General features: G+C 40.2%; 1 protein-coding gene across 1 annotated transcript in view; it reads right to left on the bottom strand.

Annotated features, from left to right (window-relative positions):
* Positions 1-24,097, bottom strand: part of Tenm3 (teneurin transmembrane protein 3) — a 590,659-nt gene that overhangs the window by 172,168 nt on the left and 394,394 nt on the right. Inside the window, exon 4 of the mRNA XM_027391059.2 lies at positions 6,332-6,569. Coding sequence (XP_027246860.1) covers positions 6,332-6,569 — 238 coding nt within the window. The remainder of the gene's footprint in view (positions 1-6,331; positions 6,570-24,097) is intronic.

The following is a 24,097-nucleotide window of genomic DNA, read 5'->3' as shown; positions in this document are numbered from 1 at the left end:
ATATTCACCACCCTAGGACCAAGAAACCACAGGCTTAAAATGAACTTCATTCTTTGGAATACAGTTTTCAATGATGGGGACAACAGAGGATTACGTTATAGAATTGCCATTGTTTGGATGGAGTCCATGGTCAACACAGAGCTAAGGCACTGAATTCTTTCACAAAGAAAAAGGAGTTTACATGGCAACTTGAAATATGCTTTAAGTAGCATTGAGCAAACCCTTCTGCACTGTATTGCTATCTTCTCCCTCTCTCACAGATGCCCACACATCACATCTCATTATAGATCCTTTAAGAAACACTCTATGGTACTGTAAAAAGGACTATGCAGCATTGCTCTAGGATCCAACTGACTTCTGTTAATCACACACACACACATTTAGAAAAGTTTACTTTAAAAACATGAGGATAAAACCTGTTAATGGTTAAGAATTTCTTAGCCTAGGACCAGGTCTGATTTTAAAATTTGTGTTCAATAACTTTGGCTTCTCTCTTACACCTCTTTTCTAGAGTGTGACACTCTTTTTCCCCACAGGAGTCCCTGGGTATCCCCAAGCTACCTTTAACAAAGGCGAGACCTTAGCCAGTCAATTTAAATTAATGGGTTACCTGCCCAGGCACATTTTACTTGCAGCAATGGCTGTAACTACAGACGGTCCTACTACTACTCACTGATTTGCTAATGACAGGCATTTCCTTCTCACTCAGGAGGTGGATGTATAAGTTTTCAGGTGGAAAAGACTTCTCTTGGTATCATAAGGTCACCATGTGTGGGAGACTGTCCACAGTTTTTACAGGCGAGATGGACTCAAGCCTGGCCTTTTGTATGATTGTCTGGCTTTCCTTAGGGCCATTTGAAAGTACAGAAAAGGGAGGGAAAAGGATAATGTAGTGAGTAAACAATGCTTCCACCTGAGTATTCTGTTTTTTAAAATGCATAGCAATTGATCTTACATTAAAGAAGCCCAGGGCTTTCAATAGTCAAATTAAAAATGCACTAATAAAGAGGTAATTTAATATGCAATTTCATGCATTAATAATTAGCTGAACAGTACTGAACTGCTAGGTAAAAAGCTATGGGAACATAATTAATGAATTATCAATGCCAAAACAAATGTCATAATAAAATGAGACTTTAATAAATCATTTATTAAATGGCTACGAATGAACTATTTTGTTAACATCTGAAAGTTAACTACTAAGCTGTTTACTTCATAGATAGAAACTAGGGCAGGCAATTAAGCTTACAATCACTGAGGGTTAAGGCTTGAGTTCCTGAACTGTACCTGCATAAGTGCTATTGCTGGGCTAGGTCAAGTCTAAGCTTTTCATTGGCTTCTGTGTGTTCTTGTAGCAGCTATGATTATACACAGAAGGAGCTGAAGTATAACATAAAGGACAGACAGCAGGCTAGCTCTAGGCTCTCAGTGCCCTAAACAGCTAATGCTCCCAAGTGCAATACCTGAACTTAAGGAGAAGGGAGTGTGAGGGTCAGTGTTCCGTATTGCGTGTAGGGGCTGACTGCTACAGATTAAGTTCATTTTGAACCTCTAAAACTAATTGGGTTCTCGACATGAATCTTGACTATTTGAATCTCAGTGGAGGTTGCAAAAGGGGCAAAGCTGGTTATCATGTAGAAAAGTAGAATGTGTGGCAGTATTGATTGTCTCCAGGAATAGCAAATGATATTTGCTTCCTTCTTCATCAGAGGAAGAAAATATGTATTTTGTGGAAGTAATAACTTACCTAGTGAAAATAAAGCTTTCTAATAAATCAAAATTAAAGCTATAGTGAACTGCGTGGGACAGGGCAGAAAGGCATTTATCTTTCTTGTGCTTATTCATATAAACTGTACATTCACAAGTTACTGAGATTTTCATGGGTTATCCTAGCTAAATTTATCAAATATTATCTATATCTGAAGAGAAGAGAAAGAGAACAAGGCAAGAGGAAGGAAAATCTATACCTGTAACTCCCCAGAACTGATTTTTTATTTGAATTACAAACAAGATTGAATTACATGACAATCCCAGTTCCCTTCTCCCTCCCTTCCTCCCCTACTACCCCCACAACTAAAAACCCTACCTATCACAAATCCTTTCTTCTAATCTACACCTGACTCAACCTTTCTGCTCCCTCATGACCTCTGCATCCTTCCTTTTCTTCCCTTCTCATTCTCGTAGCTCCCTCCCCCCTCTTCCCATGTTCTCAATTTGCTCAGGGGATGGTGACCCTTTCCCCTTCTCCAGGGGACAAAGTTTGTCTCTTTTAGGGTCCTCCTTGTTTACTAGTTTCTCTGGCAGTGTGGATTGTAGGCTGGTAATCCTTTACTCTATGTCTAAAATCCACATATGAGTGAGTACATATCATGTTTGTCTTTTTGTGATTGGGTTACCTCGCTCAGAATGGTTTCTTTGAGTTCCATCCATTTTCCTGCAAATTTCAAGATTCCATTGTTTTTTTTTTTTTTTTCTGCTGAGTAGTACTCCATTGTATAAATGTACCACATTTTCTCTATCCATTCTTTGGTTGAGGGGCATCTAGGCTACTTCAAGTTTCTGGCTATTACAAATAGTGCTGCTATGAACATTGTTGAACAGATGTCTTTGTTGGAATGTGCTTCTTTTGGGTTTATGCCTACGAGTGGAATTGCTGGATCTTGTGGTAGACTGATTCCCATTTTCTTGAGGAGCCCAGAACTGATTTTTATACTTTCCAGCTTATAACATTTAAATGTTATAAGCTAGAAACAGCTGACCTGAACAATGGGGAGCTCTTGGTCCCCAGACTGATAGCTGGGAAACCAGCTTGGGACTGATCCAGACCCCAGGAACGTGGGTGTCAGTGAGGAGACCTCAGAAATCCATAGGGTCTCCTGTAGTAGATCAGTATTTATCCCTAGCATCTGTGTGGACTTTGGGAGCCCATTCCACATAGAGGGATACTCCCTGAGCCAAGACACCCGGGGGTGGGCCTAGACCCTATCCCAAAGGTTATGACAGACTCTGAAGATCCTCTATGTCAGGCCTCACCCTCCCTGGGGAGCAGAAAGGGTATGTGATAGGTAGGGCTTTAGTTGGGGGGGGTGGTTGGGGAGGAGGGGAGGGAGAGGGAACTGGGATTGACATGCAAAGAAATCTTGTTTCTAATTCAAATAAAAAATGAAAAAAAACAGTTGATGAATAAAAAAAGATAAAATATACACAGCAAAGTATAAAAAACATGATAGAAAAGTGATTTATAAACAAGTGTGTGTAAAAGCTACATAAATGCCAGGGATGAAATGGTACCCTAGATCCAAGGGCAGTTAAAGGCAGACACATGCAGGGATGAAGTTGTTAATAAAGCTGAAACTGAGCTAGAGAATCACACTCAATAGGGAACCTTAACTAGAAAAGAAAAAAAAATCAATGATAAATAAGACTGCTTCTTCACCTCGAGAGGGCCAACCAAGTGAGACTATTAAAGAAACCACAGTAGTACTGTGTCCATGCAGTGTGAGATTTTCACTTCTCGGCTCAGCGTTATTCACCGAGTGTCTGCAAGTTGAAATATCATTTCTTTTTATTAGCACCACCATAAGAGGTGAACCTTGGTTAATGAGAAGAACAACAAAACTACACTGCAGGTTAGGTTCTTGTTAATTCGACACACAACTGCTAAATGCATTACTCTTTCTAATTACTAGTGAGATAATATTAACTGCCCCCTCCATATCCATTCACAAAACTAGGTCATTCCATTGATGACTCATTAATGGTACAACCTTAAAGTGTAAGAAAACCTTGGTAACTGCTTCCCTTGGGAATGCTTTTACACAGATGGCATGGATTGTCATCTAACCATCTACTTTCCTTCTGAAATCCCATCCAGCCAAAATTACTACAAGAGGAATAGCAAGGGTACACCTTATCTTTCTCAAACTTATTCTAAATTTCTTCACCATAACACATGACTTCAAGGAATACTGACTCTCTTATTAGCAGTTTCTGAGGCTTTTGTGTTGTACAACATCACTAAAATTAAACATGTTTCTGATGATTTAACTCGACATATTTCATAAATCTTTGTCAAGACAATTATTGTCAACTACAATGCAATTATCCATATTCAATTTGATGACTCAACTGGAAAATTACTTTTTTCCTAATAAAATTTACAAAATGACAATAGTGTATCAGTGTTGATTAGTTGCTCAGTGGGTACTAATTAATTAAGCCAGGTAAATTTTGGTCCATGCTAATAACCTTGTGTAAAAAAAAAAAATCCATGTGCACAATTCTTTGTCTTGGATGAAGAGAATTCTCCTGTTTGCTTACTTTTGTTTCTATTTCTTTTCCTAATTTCTCCCAGAAGGGAAATACAAAAATAAACAATAAAACTCAACTACTATTGGCTGGCACTACAGATAAAAAGACAAGACTTCTTTGTAACCTTTTTTGGGTCAACAGTGAAAGAAAAGACAGAATGATTTTTATTGTTGATAACTAATGGTGAGAACCTCCTGCGAGCCCATCCTCAGGGCAGAATTGGTATAGATCGAACAACGGATGGCAAGAATCACAAGATGGCTTCTTCTCCCGGAAGCTCATTTAAATGTTGAAGTTAGCCATGGGCTCTGCATTTGGTATGGGAGACAGGGGATCATTTTCTCTCTCGTGGGTCCAGAGTTCACTATTTTTGAGCTTCTCTATGTTGATAATTCATTTCTTACGTGACTAATAAAAAGTTAGTGAATCACAGAAATAAGTAGCAGGCACGGTAGAGGATGCTTGCTGCCAAGCCACCCAGAAATGACTAAGAAGGTAAAGCCTGATACTTCGTCTATGCCACACCACCAAGGAGCAGTGACTGTCCCTGTGGGTCTGAAGAAAGAAGCTGGGGTTTTAAGGACCAGGAGATATTTAAAAATGAAATGGATTAGCCTTGGATAGTTTGCACCAAGTTCAATTTTCATGTGAGCAGACAGACACTGGGACCTGGCCCATGCTAGAAGCCACACTGAATCACACACCCTATACTATTGTTGGTGATGGAACAAGAAGACTAAACAGACATCATCAACAAAAGCGCTAAAGTGGCTTTCTGTAGGATTCAGACAACCTGTCTGGCCATACCCCGAGAACAGGATTTATAGGGACAGTGATTGTGTTCCCTAGGAGGAGCAATTTTCTTTTTTCTTTTTCATTTTTTTAAATTAGTTCAAATTAGGAACAAGCTTGCTTCACATGTCAATCCCTTCTCCCTTTCCCTCCCCTCCTCCAGCCTCCCAGCTCTCCACCTTCTCCCCACTCTGCTCCTCAGGGAGGATAGGGCTCTCCAGGGGGGGGGCAGCTCCCCAAAGTCCACCACATCATCCTGGGCTGAGCCTAGGCTCTCCCCCATGTGTCCAGGCCGAGGGAGCATCCCTTCACATGGGATGGGCTCTCAAAGTCCCTTCTTACACCAGGGAAAAATACTGATACATTACCAGGGGCCCCATAGAGTGCCGAGGCCTAGGAGGAGGAATTTTCTAACAGAACTAAGAATGAGTAGATAGATGGCTTCTTCACCCAGAAGCTTGGTGGTGGTTTCTGTATTTTGGGCACAGGGCGTTTCCTCGGGGGATAGCCCTCTGTTTTGAGTGTCTTTGGAAATAATGTGGGAATGAAGTTTAAAGAGTGAGTCTGATCCCCCTCACATTGCAAGAAACTAAAGATATTTTTAACACAAGATCATCTGACTTATTCATAAGCTTTCTTCTGGGGAGTGGTGGTGGGGTCCACCATGAGATATGAAACATGTCTGAAAATGGTCAACACATAGGCCGTAGAAGAGCGGAAGTCTACACCCAATCAGCTGTCAAACATGAACATCAAGCTGCATGGGACTGACAGCCGCTGTTTATATCCCCTTCCATCCTCACTTGCCTGATAACTACAGATGTAAAAGAGAGAGAGAGAGAGAGAGAGAGAGAGAGAGAGAGAGAGAGAGAGAGAGAGAGAGAGAGAGATTGCAGTTAGGAATAGTTTCGCTGAGGTGGCAGAGTCTCACCTCTCATTAGGAACAAAATATGTGAAAAGATGAAAAAGCTCACTGATCCAGCTCCTAAGAAATTTCCAGCAACGGAACTGATCTTAAAAAGGATAAAACACTGGGGGTATAATTATGATAAGTTTCTGTTAGTGAGAAAAGTGTTGGACTAGTTTACATTTGAATTCTAGAGGCTTCAAAATATGCATGGTTGACAATCGTAGCATATACCCTGCCTCAATCATAGCACACACCCTGCCTGTGCACTGAGTGATCTTAACGACCAAATGGTGTGGAGACTTCCCTCAGAGGTGTTACCTGCTTTCCAGTGGTACATTACTGCCAAGGACCCAGCTGTCCTGCAGCTGGACGGACTCGGGTGTGGTTTGCAGCTCGGCGGGCAAAGCAGCCGGCGGGGCCGGACTCTGGTTCCTTCTATTGGTCAGGGAATTTCTATTGAGAGAAGTGATAGATGGATGGTGTTGCGCAGAGTGCGGCTTGTGGGGAGGCGGCAGAGGCTGCAGGGTAGATTGCCCTTGGTTGTTTGCAGGTTGCTCTGCAGAAAAACAGAAACAAAGAAAAACTCATTATATGTTTCCACGTGTATGCAGGTGTGCATACATACTAGCCACTTTCTTGCAGAGCTGCTGGAGATAATTCAGAATTAAAAACTGCATAAAAATCCACAACCTAAGGCATTTGCATATTATTCTATTAAGTGAGTGTTCAGTGACATTCTCAAAGACCAAGTTTACCCTTGATACGCAAAGTTCTAATTAATATACAACAGATGGCAAAATTGCTTTTGGTTTTAATTTGTTTCAGACTTTTTTTTTTCATCTGGTTTTATTAACACCTACAGAAAACAACATCTGACAGCTTTTCTAATGTGCCTTTAGATATCAGATTTTTTTTTTTTTAACAAACCAAGCCTGAAATTAAATGGGTGATTTTGGTAGAACACAAAGGTTTTCGGAATGCATATAATCCCTGTAATTATTTAATGGAGTTTTTTAAGCTTTATTTAACTGCAATAAATTATTACAAGCTAGTTGCTAAACAGCAGTGCACTGCTCTAGTTTAGTGCCTCTCAAACAAGGCAGCTCTGTGCTATGATCCACTAATAGACGCTAAGCACTCTGTAGCAGAAGGTCACTCTGTGAAGCAGATGTTGCTTCATGGATACTTAGCAGGCTGAATCACATCTGATTACGACGTCAGAAGCCTCATATACTTAATGACCGTTACATCCATTAGAACACACAGAGACCAGATTTTCCAATTTCACAGTACGCAGTAGAACTACATTTTTGGAGCGAGTCATAGATGACCAGAGCGACTCCTGCCATTAGATCAGTGGTACAAATAGTTTGTTCCAAACTAGAATCATAAGAGGTCCAGTTTCAAAATACAATCACAACAATTGCATTGTTAACTGTGGGGGAATTCTCTAGAGCTGGTAAAGTGTCAGTTAAAACATCACAGATTGTTGTTACATCTGAGGTCTACTTTGCATGACTTAGCTTTGCACGTGTAGTTTACTGAATTGGCAAATACTATATTTTACCAGAAGGGTGACTCCTTAATTTAATGTCAAACTTATTATCTTCCTCCACCCATAAGATGCCTATTTTTATTAAATATAGTTCAAAATGCAACATACTTTTACAATGTCTTATTAAATCATGCTATTAATATAAATACCTATATTAAAATAGAATAGGAAACACAGCAACTATCTTTCATAGACTATGTGAAATCCAACAGTGATTATTAAGGTAAATAATACAGTCACACACTGTAATTCTGGTTTCTTGAAATGAATACATGATGTATAAGAGTGACTATATTATCAAACTTCTTTAGCAGACCAGCAATGAAAATAGCTCCTCCCACAACATGCAACATCAGTGATTATGTGTTTCTAACTGTGTCTAATAATCCCTATCATGTAACTTAATAGCTAGCAACTTCTCACTCTTGAAATGAAAAGCACAGAAAAAATATCTAAATACATAAAAACAAGCAAATGCCTTGTACAGCCTCTATTCATGAAGTTCCCCACACTAGAAACCTCAAAAGTCTTCCCTTATTCAGTGCCTTGCTGATCAGGACAAATGAAGGTCTAACTCTTACTTAAAATGCAATAAGCTTTTGAAGAAATATCAGGGCTAAAATGGTACAGAGTTGAAACTCTCTCACAAAACAAAGCCTACCAGGTTAAACCTCACGGAAGATTCATTATTCAGGTCTCATGTAATTAATTAGGGCTGTCTTCCTCAGCACTGGTGTGCATGATGAAATTCTCCACAGAAAGCTGTAAGACACATTTGGGGAGCTCCTCATAGTATGATGCCATGGCAAGCGGCAGCTATAAGGGCATGGAATGGAAACAAAGAGAGAAAGGCAGAAACAGTTCAAAGGAAAAGGTGATGAGACTTTGCCTAGAAGGCAGGAGGGGCCAGATGACTCGATGCTTTTTAGCTTGGTATCATCCAAGAATGGCATTGCGCTTTTTACACATGTCTATTACTGCAGCTACTAAACTGCTGAGGGAAACAGAGGCATCTAGGAATTGGGAAACCAAAGTTAATTTTTTGTGAGGAGTTCATGCTAGAGCCCCATGACATATGATCTCCATACAACTCTACAGATTCAATAAAATCTACTCAGTAGTCCATTTACTCCTACATTTGGCCATCCATTCCACAAACATATAACTACACTCTGTTACAGGGATGTGCTGGGTCAGTGACAAAGTGAACGAGGAAATCACCAGTATGGATGTGCAGGTTGCTATTAAACGCTAAATAAATTTAAGATCCTGTCATGTATTTGAAAGTTAGTTCAGGGTTCTTCTTTAAAAAAAAAATCAACACAGGGTCTGGAGAGATGGCTCAGAGGTTAAGAGCACTGACTGCTCTTCCAGAGGTAATTGAGTTCAAGTCCCAGCAACCACATGGTGGTTCACAACCATCAGTAATGCGATCTGGTGCCTTCTTCTGGCCTGGAGGAATACATGCAGACAGAATACGGTATACATAATAAACGTTAAACAAACAAACAAACAAAAATCAACATATAAGCACAAACATGAAAGGCATCAGAAATCTGCTGTGTTTCTCTAGCTTCACTTGTTCACTTTGGAAGCATTTACTAAGGACTCACCAGGCAGTATTTCCAGTGGCCTATGCAGCTACTTTACGAATGCATTACTGCTTCTGGGACCACTTTTCATTTGGCTACACAGTCAAGAGGTCTAGCAGGAAAGCAGGTCCAGATGCTGAAGGCCCTGATCTATACAAACTTTGATGGGAAAGTCTGAGCAGGACAGCCAAACATTTGAATTCTACAGCATGTCATGGACAGAAGCAATATCCACGGGCTCAGAATTCACATCAGTTCTCAAGATTCCAGGCAAATGGGACATAGCTGGAATGTGTATTTATCTCCACCAATCTATTCCACTCGGAGCAAGCATATAAATCCTAGCAAGATGAGATAAAGCTAAACACAGCCAGAAAAGACGACAGAAGAACAAAAGTGGGAAAGAGAAAGATAGATCTAGGCCTACACAGCTCTCTACAGTTTTAAAGTGGCATAAAAATTTGGCTGTCAACATTACGGCTTCCAACACAAAGAATAAATATGATCAGTTGTGTGACTTGGAATATTTTTTAAAAAGCAAAATATTTGCCTAAAACAAATGTAAGTACGACTCATACTGAGAACAGAGAAAATTTGTTTTGGAGTCTGTACATAAAGAATCACTGAATATCCAGGGAAGCATTTAGGTCCAAGGTTCAAAATGGACATAAAGTAACAGAAATAGTATCTAGACTTGGAAATTGCTAAAATGCTTGGGAATCTAACTCTGGTGGGTGGACCCTTATACGAACAATGCAGGCTACAGCTTTGGCCTCTGGGGTTGAGTTAATCCATGGAGGGTAATGGATATATGGATTTGGGACAAACAGACCTCATGCATCAATGAGACACGGATCTGAGGATGACAATGCCATTCTGGAAAGTTACGAAAGGCTTCCTAATGTCCATCAAACATAAAAGCAACCTCAGAGTGAATGTGGTATTTGGTCACAGAAAGGCCAACACATGGAGCTGGAGAGATGGCTCAGCAGTTAAAAGCATGCACTCTTCTCTCAGAGGACATGTGGTCATTTCCCAGCACATGTGCCTGACAGCTCACATCTGTCAAGAGATCTGATGGGTCCCAAAATTCAGATGTATACATCCCACACATACACATGTATAATTTTAAAATAATATAAATAAATCTTAAAGAAAGAGAGGGAAAGAAAGAGGGAGGAAGGAAGAAGAAAGAGAGGAAGGAAGGAAGAGAAAAAGAAAGAAAGGAAGAAAGAAAGCCTGCCTGCCTGCCTGCTTGCCCCAGGGCTGGAGAGATGGCTCATCAGTTCAAAGCACTTGCTGCTCTTTCAGGGGATGTACCCAAGTTTGATTCCCAGCATCCCTATGATGGCTCACAATCATCCCTGATTCCAGTTCCACAGAATCTAAAACTCCCTCCTGGCCTCTGTGGACACTAGGCATGCAAGCAGCACACAGACATATTCGCAGGCAAAACATATAAAATAAAATAAAAATTAAAATGGAAAGAGAATAAAAAGAAAAGGGAGTTCGCCACAATCTGGCCAACTTTCCCCCAGGCACCGTCTGCATCCATCTTTCCTCTAAGTTGTACTTGCTTTAATCTGTCAAAACATCGTCCTTCCTTTTTCTGTATGCAAATCCCACTTGCTTCAACCTCTAAGAAAGGCAACACTCCGGACTTCTCTTGGTGCAATCACTTACGGCTTGTCTAACTCTTTAGAAAGTTACCTGTTCTTTCTTTTTCATGGTTCCTTTTTCTGCCCCCTTTGTACTACAGTTAAATCTGCAGGTCTTGTGACCCCTTTTACGTCTTTACTTCAACTTGGAGCTCATGCCCCACTCATACATCAGTACCTTGCACAACTCCCCTCAGAGACACTTCATTTCGCTGTCGATGGGAACAAATACAGAGACCTATAGCTGGGTAATGTGCAGAGAGTTAGAGACCTTGGAACACTCCATCCTAAATGGTGTGTCTCCATCAAACCCTTCCTCTAGAGGCTCAGGGACCTACTCGGAAGAGGAGGTGGAAAGATGGTTAGAGCCATCGGGGATGGATGACACCCAGGAAACAGTGTCCTTCAGAATCAACAGGACTGATGTACACATCAACGCACAAGGACTGTGGTAGCACACAGAAGGTCCACATAGGGTCAATACAGATGGGGTACACATGCTGAAAGTCAGAAGTGGACACCCGAGTCCCACCTTTAACTAAGAAGCTGTTTGCAACTGATAACTTCTGAAAAGTGGTTTTCTCCGATAGAGTACTGCAGGGCAGGTCCCATGCCTTGAGTAGTTGTCCAACATGAAACCAACTCCATGTACTTTTTGTTTCATTTGCTTCTGATAGTTTTTGTCCTATTGATTTTTGTGTTTGTGGGTTTTTTTTTTTCTTGAGAGAGAGAAAATGCAAGAGAAAGAATATAAAGATGGGTGGATAGGGAGGTGAGGAGGGCTTGGGAGGAATTGTGGGAGGGGCAAAACACGATCAAAATATATTGTGTGAAAAAAGTTAAGCAAAAGTATGCATGGGTATATGTTTTGAGGAATTACATTAAACAGTATTAAACAGTGTACAAAGCAGAGTTTACCTATACTGTTTTTTAGTAGAAAAGGTATTTGTAAAGATGCCTCACTTCCCAAATGAATTCTGTAAATGCCAACGTTCTGCGCACTGTGAGTTTCTTAGGATTTCATAACACCTTCACAAAATATCGTGTTTCAAAGACTCTTTACAAAATGTTATTGATCTCATGGCATTTATATGTGTTTCCATATGACATGGCCTCAAATGCTCACATGTTGAAAGCTTGATCTGTCTTCCCATGTATTGGACCACAGCAGCAAAAAGTGAGTACAAACATCTTGTTTTTATAAATAAAGAATAAACAAATATTTATTATTAAATTAAATAATAATGAATAGTTTTTATTTAAATTTTTCATACAATATATTTTGATCACCTCACTGAGAAGGAAAACAAAGCCACTCATTCCAAATACTAGTTTTTAGGAACATGTTTTACAACCAAACCAGTTGTTTTGATATTTCAAATCTACCCTTGGAAAAGATCTGTAAAAATGGGATGCTTATATTTTATATATTCTTAAAAGCTACAACATGAAAGGGTATTTAACATATATTATTAGGCCATCTGGTTTATCAAATACATGTTTTCTATATATTGTGAAGCTTATTATTGTAAATGTTTCCAAATAAATAAATATGTGTGTGTGTGTGTGTGTGTGTGTGTGTGTGTGTGTGTGTGTGTGTTGTATGTTTATGCGCTCGCATGCACAGACAAGAGTCTACTTGGGTCCTCATGAGTGCACACATGTGTATGTAACCGTCTTTTGGAAAATAACCTTTTAAAAACTATCTTGTGTAAAAAAGTAAACTCTCTGGGTTCAGGCATTATGTAAAACACTCAATCACTATCGAGTCTTACTCCTTTCTTCTTTCCTTTCTCATGGTCAGACTGCTCTTACAGATTCCATGAGAGCCCAACAGCTACTTGATTTCATTTATTAAGTTGCCTGAAATATATGACAGATGCTTATTTTTTTTTTAAACATGGGAAGGAAGTTTTGTTGGGGAAAGGGAGTGGGGAAGGGAAGGGAGAAAGAAGAGAAAGACAGACAGAGAGAGAGAGAGAGAGAGAGAGAGAGAGAGAGAGAGAGAGAGAGGCAGGCAGAGACAGAGATCTGTCTGCCTCCTCAGAGAAATAGTGGCAAGAGCATGGCAGGCACTTTTAAAACTCAGATTTTATTAAACACAGGGGCTAGACAGGAATGACTGTTCACTTTGCCACCTTGGCTATCAAAGAACATTCTCTAACAGTGCCACTTAAGGCCATCTGCCTCTGTGTCAAATCTATTTGTGTGGGAGATTGGACTCACGGTAGACAGCAAACAGGTGTGCTGACAATTAGTGCTAGAAGCCAAAGAAGTTAGTGGAGAATGGGGCAGATTCTCGTTAGATCAGTCTCTTTACAGATTCCCCCCAGACTCTGTGTTACTGGAGCTCTGTCCGGGGCAGAACTGAACCTTCATACAACTCTTCCTGTTCAACAACCCTACTGTCAGCAGCTAGTGACCTGAAATGTCTGTCCACACAAAGGACAACAAACTGGGTACTTATTTCTCATGGAATATGTTCTTCAATGCTACTTAATTGTTCAGAGCATATTTAAGGATGTGAAAGACATAGTGCCTGGTGTTAAGGTAGCTGTTATAAAGACTGGGGAAGAAACAAGCCCTTTGGGGAAGATGAAACACCCTGAGGGAAAACAAAGTAAGTGAAGAACCTTGTCAACCATGAATACTGTAGTTAGAACAATAATCAGAGTGCATGGAGGGAAGCCTTGCTTCAACAAGTAATAAACTCATCCAAATGTCACAGGAACCAAAGGTAAACCGAACTCTTGCCTTTCTACCTAGAAGAACCTTGATCTTGTCATACCAAGGAAATATAAAAGAGCATCAACTCTGGGCACATTTGATGAATTGGGTAACTTTTTAGACAGTCTTGCTAGGCTGTCCAGATAGTCGTCAAATTCATGTGTTCGAATAATCCTCTTCCCTCTGCCTCCTGAGAAACTGGCATTGTGGGGCACACCCCCACATCCAGCTGGTTTTGTGGTGTGTGTGTGTGTGTGTGTGTGTGTGTGTGTGTGTGTAATGGAACGTCCCACTGACATGCCACAGTGCTGCCTGTAGTTCTGCTGTAACACCTCTGTGGTTTACAGGAGGAGGCTGTGGTACTGGAGGGGGTGGGGGCAGAGTGGAAATGGACTTTTGAGTGTGAAAGCTGGGAGAGAAAAATAACACCTGATGGGAAGTAAAACAGCTTTGTCTCAGTGGCGTTTGCATCTGGACGTGTGAGCTCTGTGTAGCAACAAGTGACAGGTGAGTGTGATGGCAAGAGTGGAGGAGAAGGGGCTAAAGCCTGCACTGAGCAGGTGTGCACAGTTGGGACAAGAGTTGCCACAGTCCCGGAAACTGCTTTGTTCCAACTGCCTCCTTCATGATTTCCCTCTCTTCCTTCCCAGGATGTGGGAGGCAGGCTGGCTTGCAGAGGTTCCCCAGGGTAGACATACCTTAATTTGAAGGGAGCTGGAATACTGGGCTGCTTTCGAATAGAGCAAAACTGCAGTGTGCTAGTAAATGGCAAACAGGAAGGAAGACAGGGCAAGGGAGGAACTGGGGAGAGGGAAAAACTCAGGAGACGGTGGAGGCAGGGGAGTGCAGAGTGAGGATGAAAGGATAGAGACATTTTCTCCCTCTCTTTTTGTTTCAGATGGGTTCTCAGGTAGCCCAGGATGGCCTCAAACTCTCTATACAACAAAGGATAACCTTGAATTCCAGAGGATGGCCTTGAACTCCCCCAGGATGACCTTGAACTCCTGATTATCTTGCTTTAACATACCTGGTTTTATGCTGTTTTATGTTGATGCTGGGAAGCAAAGGCAGGATCCAGGGCTTCCTGTATGCTAGCCAGCCAACTGAGCTATACAACCAGCCTGAGGAACTTTGTTTCATTTGCAGACTCGCTAAAGAACACTGAGAAGCAGGGTATGGGGTATTCAGAACACAGTAAGCCAGCAAGCTGAAGCATGGCTTGACACCTGCTGTCTGCCCTGCTAAGAGTTGCCACTCCAATGCTCCAACCATCTGCTTGTGGGAAGAGGTGGGTGGGAGCCCATGTTTCCCTATCTAAAATGGATTCACTCTCACCTCACTACCAAGTTTGATCTTCACCTTCTCCAACTGTGACAGACAAACAAGCCTTTCCTCTTAGGATTCACCTCCCTCTTAAAACAGGTCACCACACTGAAACACAAGAAGCCCTCTGCTTTTCTGCATTTTAAGGTCATACTCCTCTTAGCTCCTCTGAGCAGGGCTTCCAGGAGGATTTCCTAGTATGCATAACCAAGAGGCTGGCTTAGCTCTGCTTTGTCTCCAAAGGGCTGGTATGCTAGCAAGCCCAGTACAGCAAGGTTCAGAGCTAGGAACTGATTTCCACCGGCAGTGGAAATAACAAATTCTAATTAAAACAATATCAAATGGATTATAGGTAACTCTCCAAGTCTCTTGGAAGGAAAAAACCAGTTAGCAACAACCTACCTTGTCAATGTGGCTAGGGTGTGAGTCAGAGAACACATATTTAAAGCCATGTCACAGACTTAACAGAGGACACATCAAAGCAAAGGACTGACAGTGAAGAGTTATCTCTTCTCTTTACTCTCCTCTGCATCCCCCACCCTAAAACACTGCATTAATAAGATAACCATCGAAAATGGCACAGTTCGAATCTGCAAAGAAAGGTACCACCTCACTCAGGGAATCACTTTCATACAAACCTGCTCTCTCTACTTATTACTTAATTTCTGATTCTCAGAGAGAATTAAGCGCCTCTGCAAACCCCTCGTTAAGATACAGCACGGTTTGAATTTTTTTCACTGGTATAAGTTCACATCAGACGGTCACACACTCGAATGAAAACCAAAAGCAATTTAAACACATAATATTTTTTTTGTCTTCATCATCCATACAACTGACTGAAAAACTACTTATATAAAGATGTTTGCCTATGAAAATCCTTAATGACACATAGCAAGCTGCCCAGAGACTCGCCACGACAAAGAATATGGTACTTGTGTGTGCAGAGATGGGCTAATTATCTCCACTTCCAGGATCAGGAGAATCTGCTTTGGTTTCTTAGGGTTATACTTCCATCTGAGGATTAAGGAAAAAAAAAAAGACAGCGGGCATGGTGACACATGCTTTTGATTCTAGCATTCAGGAGGCAGAGACAGGCAGATCTCTGTGAGTTCCAGGCCAACCTGGTCTACAAAGCAAGTTCCAGGACAGTCAGGGCTACACATAGAAACCCTGTTTCGAAGAAAAACAAAAAGGCCTAGTTCCTCAGATCTTTCCTTTTTGTGGGGTACATCCCCCATACTTCCTACTTAAGGTGATGTGACTGCTCTCAAAAATGAGACACTGAGGGTGCTGGTGAGAGTCATGGAGAACTTTTTTTTTTTTTCCGAGACAGGGTTTCTCTGTGACTTTGGAGGCTGTTCTGGAAGTCGCTCTAGGCTGGCCTCGAACTCAGAGAGATCTGCCTGCCTCTGCCTCCCGAGTGCTGGGATTAAAGTCGTGTGCCACCAACGCCCGGCTGAGAGTCATGGAGAACTTTTATGGACTAATGTGTTTAGCACATCTTTTGAGTATGTGCCAAGTTCTAGGAGAGAGCAGCTGGTCACGACAGCCCTGAAGCTGATCTTACCCTTTGCTTTAGGAGGGGAGGGAGGAGGGCTGAGAGCATCAGAGCAGCCACTGTACCTCCCAGAGGTAAGTGAATCTCTGGAACCTTCTTCACCTGCATGGAGGAGACCAGATATAATGCTTCCGTTGTACCAGAAACCCTGGGCAATGCCTTGACCCTTGACGTGTTCTATTTGCAAAGGGAATTCTGCTGTTTGTCTGAAGTTTGTTTAAGGACTTAACATTTACATCACCAGAATTAGACATTATGGAAAAGGAAATGAGGGAGTCTGGTGGGGGAGAAACACAGCCATTGGAATTAAAATCTCGCTGGATGGTTTGCAAAGTGTACAATGAATGACTATGAAGAGTAACAATCAATTGGAGAGCAGGAAATCACTAGGAAAATCACTCAGACAGCAGCAGAATGATAAAGAATGCTTATCTACAAATGCATCATTAAAGACAGAAAGAACGAGAAAGCTCAGTGTGCGTGCTCTAAGAATCCCAGGAGGACAGAGCAGAACATTCTTTGGATTTCTACAGCCTTCTCCAAAGTTCCAAACACCATGCTTATATCTGCAACATTCCACAGAATATAGAGCCCTCCTTCTCATTCCATATGACCTCTGCTTTTCTTAACTGTTATTAGAGAATAGCATAGGAGGAAATATTTTTATTTAGGAGGTAATGTCTCATGACTAGTATTAACTTCTAGTTTGAACTTGCTCTGAGGTAAAAGTGAGCTAATTGTGTACTGTTTTTCTTAGACTGAGAATTGGAAAAAAATTGCTATTTTCTTATATTAGTCTAAATAAAAGGAATAAAGCAGGCTTTCAGTGTCTTACAGCCTTATGGAACAATAGATCTAGCTATGAAGCATGTCCTAATATATGTCCTAAATTATACCGTTAATGAGAAGTCATCTTCCTGACCATCTACAGATATGTGTCTGCCCAGGAGATAGAATATTTTCAATAGATAAACACACAAGCAGTGGGGGAAACACCTAAAGCACTCTTCGGGAAGAAATGAAGTGGAACATGAGAGAAATTACAGATACAGGCAACCAGTTCTCCAAGTCAATGGCCCTGTAAGCCTTGTTAGACAGGATTATCTCCATCAGAGTCTGGTGGGTCTACAATTGAATTATCAATTGCCATATGCTATATAATTCCAAGGCCCCCTACAAGAAGTGGGCTCTAATGCCAGTGAAGGAATGGACTTGCTATCAAGGGTGACAGCAAGCAGGCAAAGACGAGAGAGAAAGCTTCCTTCTTCCATGTCCTTTACTTGTAAAGACTATCACCAGAAGGTGTGGCACAGATGAAAGGTGAATCTTCCCACCTCAAAAGACCTGGGTTAAGGGTGTATCTTCCTACCTCAAACATCCGGATAAGAAATAGGTTTTCCCATATGAAAGAATTTAATGAAGAAAAATCCCTCATAGGTGTGACCAGCATGTAGGTTTTATTTTATTTCATATGTAGTCAATCAAGAATACCCATCACCAATCCATGACAATCATATCTCCTTATGTCATACCTAATATCCAAATGAAAACAATAACCATGTCATAATTATACCTAACATGATATAACTATCCCACATACAATTGCAAATTTGTTATATATTTTAACCAAGGCATAATTATGCCAAGGGTGATATGGTGTTGGTGCTGCAGAAGTATCTGAGAGTTCTATATCCTGATTGGTAGGCAGAGAGAGACTGGGCCTAGTGTGAGCTTTTGAAACCTCAAAGCCCATCTCCAGTGACATACTTTCTCCAATAAGACAACATCCCCAAATCCTTATAACTGTTTCAAATAGTGCTACTCCCTGGTGACTAAGCATTCAAACACGTGAGTCTATATGAAGTTATTCTTATTCAAACCATCATACTTCTCTTTGATGCATACTTCCCTTTGATGAATCTTACTATGTCTTCTATGACTGAAGCTCAAATAGAGTTCCTCTGTTAGCCCTCTTACAGTTCAGTGTGTAAAAATAAGTGTAAGCGGTTGCCTTGCTGGTTAAAGTAATTCATCTGGCCATGTAATTATCACCAGTAATGCCACAGATATATTATCCTCTATAGAATTCACAGTTGTGCATAATTATTTCTAACAGAAACACACATAGAACATTTCTACTGTACATGCATGGGAAATAGTATGAAAACAACCTTTGAAAGTCTCTGTGTATGTTTTGGGGATATTCATGTACTCATCTAAAAAATATTTTACCTGAGAATAAGCAAACAAGAAAGAAAGGTGTCTCAATTTTGACAATAAAGAATTGTTGGCATATGATCAATAAACACTGTTCTCTCTCCTTATTACCTAATGAGCATTTGATTTTAGTGCAATTAACTTTTATTGACTTTAAGTGGCATATACAGTATGATATAAATAAAACACATTTGCAATATGGGTCAGGACAGACTGGAAGGCAACTGAAAGCTGTATCATTATATGACTTAGGAGGAATGAAAGTAAATCAAATATTCCCAACAGTGCAGAATTGGTGATGGCTTTCAGAGAACATGGTCCTTATTAAAGAAAATGTGTGGTGCAGTGGGAGGATGCTAGGAAAGGATGCAGGAGAACCTGGGGTGAAGATTTGCTGCAGCTAAATGTAATTCTGTGTAAATGAATTAACTACTAGGCTTCAGTTTTTCTCTCCATTCAAAAGAATAGTTGGGGTGGAGTGGGGATTGAGAAGGGGTCTAAGGCTAAATCTGAAGATCTTCAGTTTTTAAAATTCTCCCTATTTTAAATTTTGCACAATACAATCTTGAAACACGTTAGCTCATCTTATGTTAAAACTGAAGAGAACAAAAAGCCCCATGCGATTGCCTTCAGTCATAAATATGAAGCATTTCAGATATATAATAATAAAATCACTTTATTTTGAGTGAGAATGTTATAAAACTCCATCATATTATGCCATAAATACATTATTTTCTGCAATACATATTTAAAAAGATACCTTCACAAAAAAAAAAAAACAATCTCTGCTAACATCTGCTGCAATCTACTACCTCTACCTATAGTGAAAATCACTGTGCATCAGATTTACACTTTCTGATAATTTGGGTGATATGCCCCTAGGAAAGGCTCAGTGCTGGTGGTACTGATGTGAGGAAATTAGATCCAACCCACTGATGAGTTCAAGGTCCCATGGGAAGGTGAGACACAGCTGAAGGAGCTGGGTCTCGGGGTCTTTGAAGGGCATATGTTGCTATATGTTGTCTATCCCCTCTCTTTGTCTCTGTCATTCCTGAATGACATGAGGTGAGCAACATCCTTCCACTTTGAGGCTTCTGCCTAACAGGAATAAAGCCAGCTGACCAAGGGCCCAGCCCTTGGTAACTGTGAATCAAAACTAATCTTTCCTCTTCTTAGCTGTTTGCCTCAGTATGTTGTCACATCAGCAAAACTTAACTCACCAATTTAAGCCAATTTTGACAGTAAAATCACAATAAAAAACAATTGCTAAAAAAATCCAGTATGTTCTTCAAGCTTAAGAGAAAAGTTGATCTAGGTCTCAGGGGTAGTTCAGGGGTAGAGGGACCAACTAGCATGTGTGAGGACCTGGGTGTGGTGGAGGGAGTGAGAGAATCTGTTTAATGAACTGTAGAAAAAGGAGATTCTCCTTTTATTGGAATCTTTACCTGATTTTCATTTCTTAGATGTTTCTGCAACCACAGAATGGGTTAGTAATCAGAAAAGAAGCTCCCTAATAGCTGCATTGAAATTGTTTCCTAAAACACACTAACTTTGACACTGAAAATTTTTCCCTAGAATTTTGATATCGTTCGTTCTCTGCAGTTGAGGCCACAATGGCTGCTAATGCACTGAAACTGAGTTGAATCTTCTGTTTAGGGCTTCCTTCCAATTATAGTACGGCTTGAGGCAGAAAGGCTATGCTATCATTAACATTGTTACATAGACGCAATGCTCTTCCATACAACTGCTACATTCTTTCTGTTCATGGCATATGCACTGCTGGTGAAGTGCTCCATGGAAAACATGCATTGATGTTCTTTGATAAAAGAATAGTCATTGCTGAAGCTCTTATGTCTACTTGCTGATTCCCCTTCTTTGCTGCTATTATCTTGGGGATACAGATTTTGCATGTGAATGCAACACTACCCAAGCCCCAATGCACACTTTTTCTAACATTTTACTGACTGACATCTACAAAAGCCAGGCTGACACAGTAAGAACACAGGCCTAGCCTAGGAAAGAACAAAGGCAAAAATTAGAAAACAAATTTGATATTGCTGTATCAACTGCCTATACTGTAAAATCTGAAGGGCTGTCAACAGCTGGGCAATTAAAAGTTTCTGTTGTACATTTAAAGAAGCAATGGGTGTAATTAGTGTAGCTGGAAGCTTGCAACTTTCTTGGGTACTAAGGACCAGGCCGCCAACACAGAGGAGCAACAGCATGATACAAGGTTTCACAGATTTTCTGATCTTTTATTTCATCAGCCCACAAGCAATTTAGCATCAATTTATTTAAAAACTTCCATAGAAGTAAATGATAACAGTTGAGAAGTCCTGGTGTGTGAGATCTCAACCATCTGTAACTAAACACCACAAACCGGGAGGCTTATTTTAGATTCTATGTTTAAGCTGTAGAGGTCAGGAGTCCCCACTAAGGGGTGGAAGGGGTGGTTTTGGGTGATAACTCCCTGGCTTGAATGGCTGCCCTCCCTGGCTGGGCTTGGGAATGTGATGAGCAGTTCTCTGGAGTCTCTTCCTACAGTGATGTTAATCCTACAGGTTCAGCACTCTACCCTTGGGGCTTCTGAGCCTTCCTAACCTTCTCAGAGGCACAATCTATCTCTAAAGGTCATCACGAGAGTGAGAGCCTCAACTTACTAAACTTGGACTACACAGACACTCAGTCCATTACTAGCTGGGTCCAGGCTCCTCATTCAAACTTAATAGTTGGGTTAACCCATTTCCTATTTTAAGTTCTTTAGCTTCTCATCTGTAAAAATGAGGTGACTCTTATGCAGGAGATTAAAATCTAACACTTAGAACAATGTATACCTAAAAATTATGAAGGATTATTTTAATTTAAAGTATTAATTTGGGGGCATTTTTCATTCGATTAAATAAGGTAATTGAAGTCTTTTTTCTTCTCTTTAACTAACAAAGGTTGAGGCTCATAAGATAATTACTTTCTCTGACAAGGTCTTTATAAATATACCATGTTACTACTCAATTTATAAAGCACATATATGCCTCTTATACTTCAGAAAAGCCCTCAGTGTTTACTTATGTGTGCCACAAAATGGAAGATGGAAGTAGTGTGGGTTTCATAATTACTGCAATTATTGATAATGCCTGCTTTATCCTAATAGTAAATTATATTTTAAAAGTGAAATTTCCTGATTACAGGAAAGACTATCTTATATGCAGCTAAAACTTGCTCCATCTCAAAACTCACACTTTGATGTATCAAATTTGTATTATTTGCATTCATCAATTTACATTTCAAATGCAAAACATTTGCAAACGTAAAGATGAATGAAGCCACGTTATGTTTTAAGGCATTTACTTTGAAAATCTGATTAAGATAGATGTCTTCAGCTCGTAATTCTTCAATGTCACGTTGTCGTAGTTCCCATCAGCAAGATGTTTTAAAGGGTTTCGATTAATATTGCATGCCAGAACTGAAATTACATCCTTTGTCGTTTAGTTCTTAATGGTGCAAGTGATATCTATCAAGCACTGTTTTATGAAGCATGTGTGATTTTTATTGCAGGCTGTTTTCACAAATCTTTTTCAAGTTTTTTTTTCCTTTAGAAAGATGGCTTAGGGTTTAACAATAACTATACCCCTTGGTTGAAAAATCATGAGTTTTAAAATGAGGTGAAACTGGTATTGTATCAATAAAAAATTCTACTTGAATCTGTCACATGCTCCCATCTGGAGATCCTCAAGAATATCTGCTTTAATATAGCAATTTAGAAAAAGTCATACTATACATACCTACAAAGCCTTTATCATTAAACATGTCCACTATTTCCCTGGTAGGGAAAGTATGCTATGTCTGATTCTAGTATATATTAATTCTGAACAATGACTGGGTCTGTGCTGCCAAAGTACATGTTTCACTTTTAAAATATAATTTACTATTAGGATAAAGCAGGCATTATCAATAATTGCAGTAATTATGAAACCCAAACACCTCATTTTCGTGTAGTAAGGATCCAGAGTCTCTGTATTACAATCATAACAATCCACTAATTGTTAGTTATGTGAAAAAAAGGAGATGATTCTATTTGGCTTTTGTCCCTTTATTGTGAGTCAATTTATCTAGGTCGGGGCACTTTCCCTAACATAACTTCCTTGTCTCCTTTTGGTTCCTTTTTACTGTAATACTTGTGCCAGGGGACGGACTATAACTGCTAAGGTCTTTTCCAGCTTCTACAGCACTTTAATAAAATCCACGCTTTAAAGCTTCGGTGGTTAACTCTAGTCTGAAATGTGTCATGCTTTATCAGATGGCCATTTATCAAATATAAATCTAGTCAAGGTAAAACAACTGATCAAAACTTTTATAAAGGACAATGGCAAGGGCCTCTTGCTGGTATGTGTCTCCCTTGGGCCTTGCCTCCACAGCTGACGCAAGATAAATCTGGTTACATCTCTCCCGAGTTAGCCACAGTCTTCAGGGATTGCACAGAAATGTGGCTTTTGCCAACTATGTGTCTAGTGTAAAGGGGAATAAAAATACTAACATTAAGACTGACATTCTCATCCAGCCTTACCCTGAACATTCATCTTGTTTGGATAACTGCACATTTAAAATTAGAGACTACTTATCTGGTCCTAGAAATCAGGGAATAACGCACATGGAAAAGGCTCTTTAGACCTTAATTCCCCATGGAACTTGGGGCCATTCTCATCTCTTCTGTAGCGAAGGGCCATCTATGTCTCTCCCTCGGTGTTTACTTAAATTCTTTCAGCTGTATGTGGCTCACTGAAGGAATGGCAATAGTTCACTTTAAAAACATTTGTCCATTAGCTAGAATCGATTTTTTTTTTTAAAAAAACATCCCAACACATCCACATCCAATATGTAACAATTCCTTTAACTTCTGATACTCAAGAACACAGTGTGTTTAAAAGACAATCACCTTGACTAAGAAACAAAGGGACTCATATAGTTTTCTTCATTTTGTTTTTGTGTTTGGTATTTCTTCATTGTAAGCAAATCATTTGCCTAGTGACCACAAAAAGGGAATAATTAAAGGTTCAGGCTCAAATTAACAGTATACAACTCAGAGGAAAGTGTTGTGAGATGTTTTACTTTTTTGGCTTTTTTTTGGGGGGGGGCGCCACCCAGCTCCCAAGTAACTCACACATGGAGGCTTATTCTTAGTTATGAATTGTCCAGCTTTAGCTTGGCTTGTTTCTAGCCCTTCTAACTTTCCCTCTGGGTTTTTATCTTTCTTACTTCTGCCTATCTTACTTTCCTTCTTACTCCTTGGCTGGCTGGGTGGCTGAATGGCTAGCCCCTGATGCCCTCTATTTGTTCTCTTGCTCATCTCTCCTCATTTCTCCTTCTATTTATTCTCGCTGCCTGTCAGCCCCACCTATCCTTGCTTCTGCCTCAGTATTTGCCATTTATCTCTTTATTAGGACCAACAGGGGTTTTAGA

The sequence above is a fragment of the Cricetulus griseus genome (assembly GCF_003668045.3).
Source record: "Cricetulus griseus strain 17A/GY chromosome 1 unlocalized genomic scaffold, alternate assembly CriGri-PICRH-1.0 chr1_1, whole genome shotgun sequence".
Taxonomy (NCBI): Eukaryota; Metazoa; Chordata; class Mammalia; order Rodentia; family Cricetidae; genus Cricetulus; species Cricetulus griseus.
Note: the sequence above shows the minus strand (reverse complement) of the source record. Positions and strands in the feature narration are given on the sequence as shown.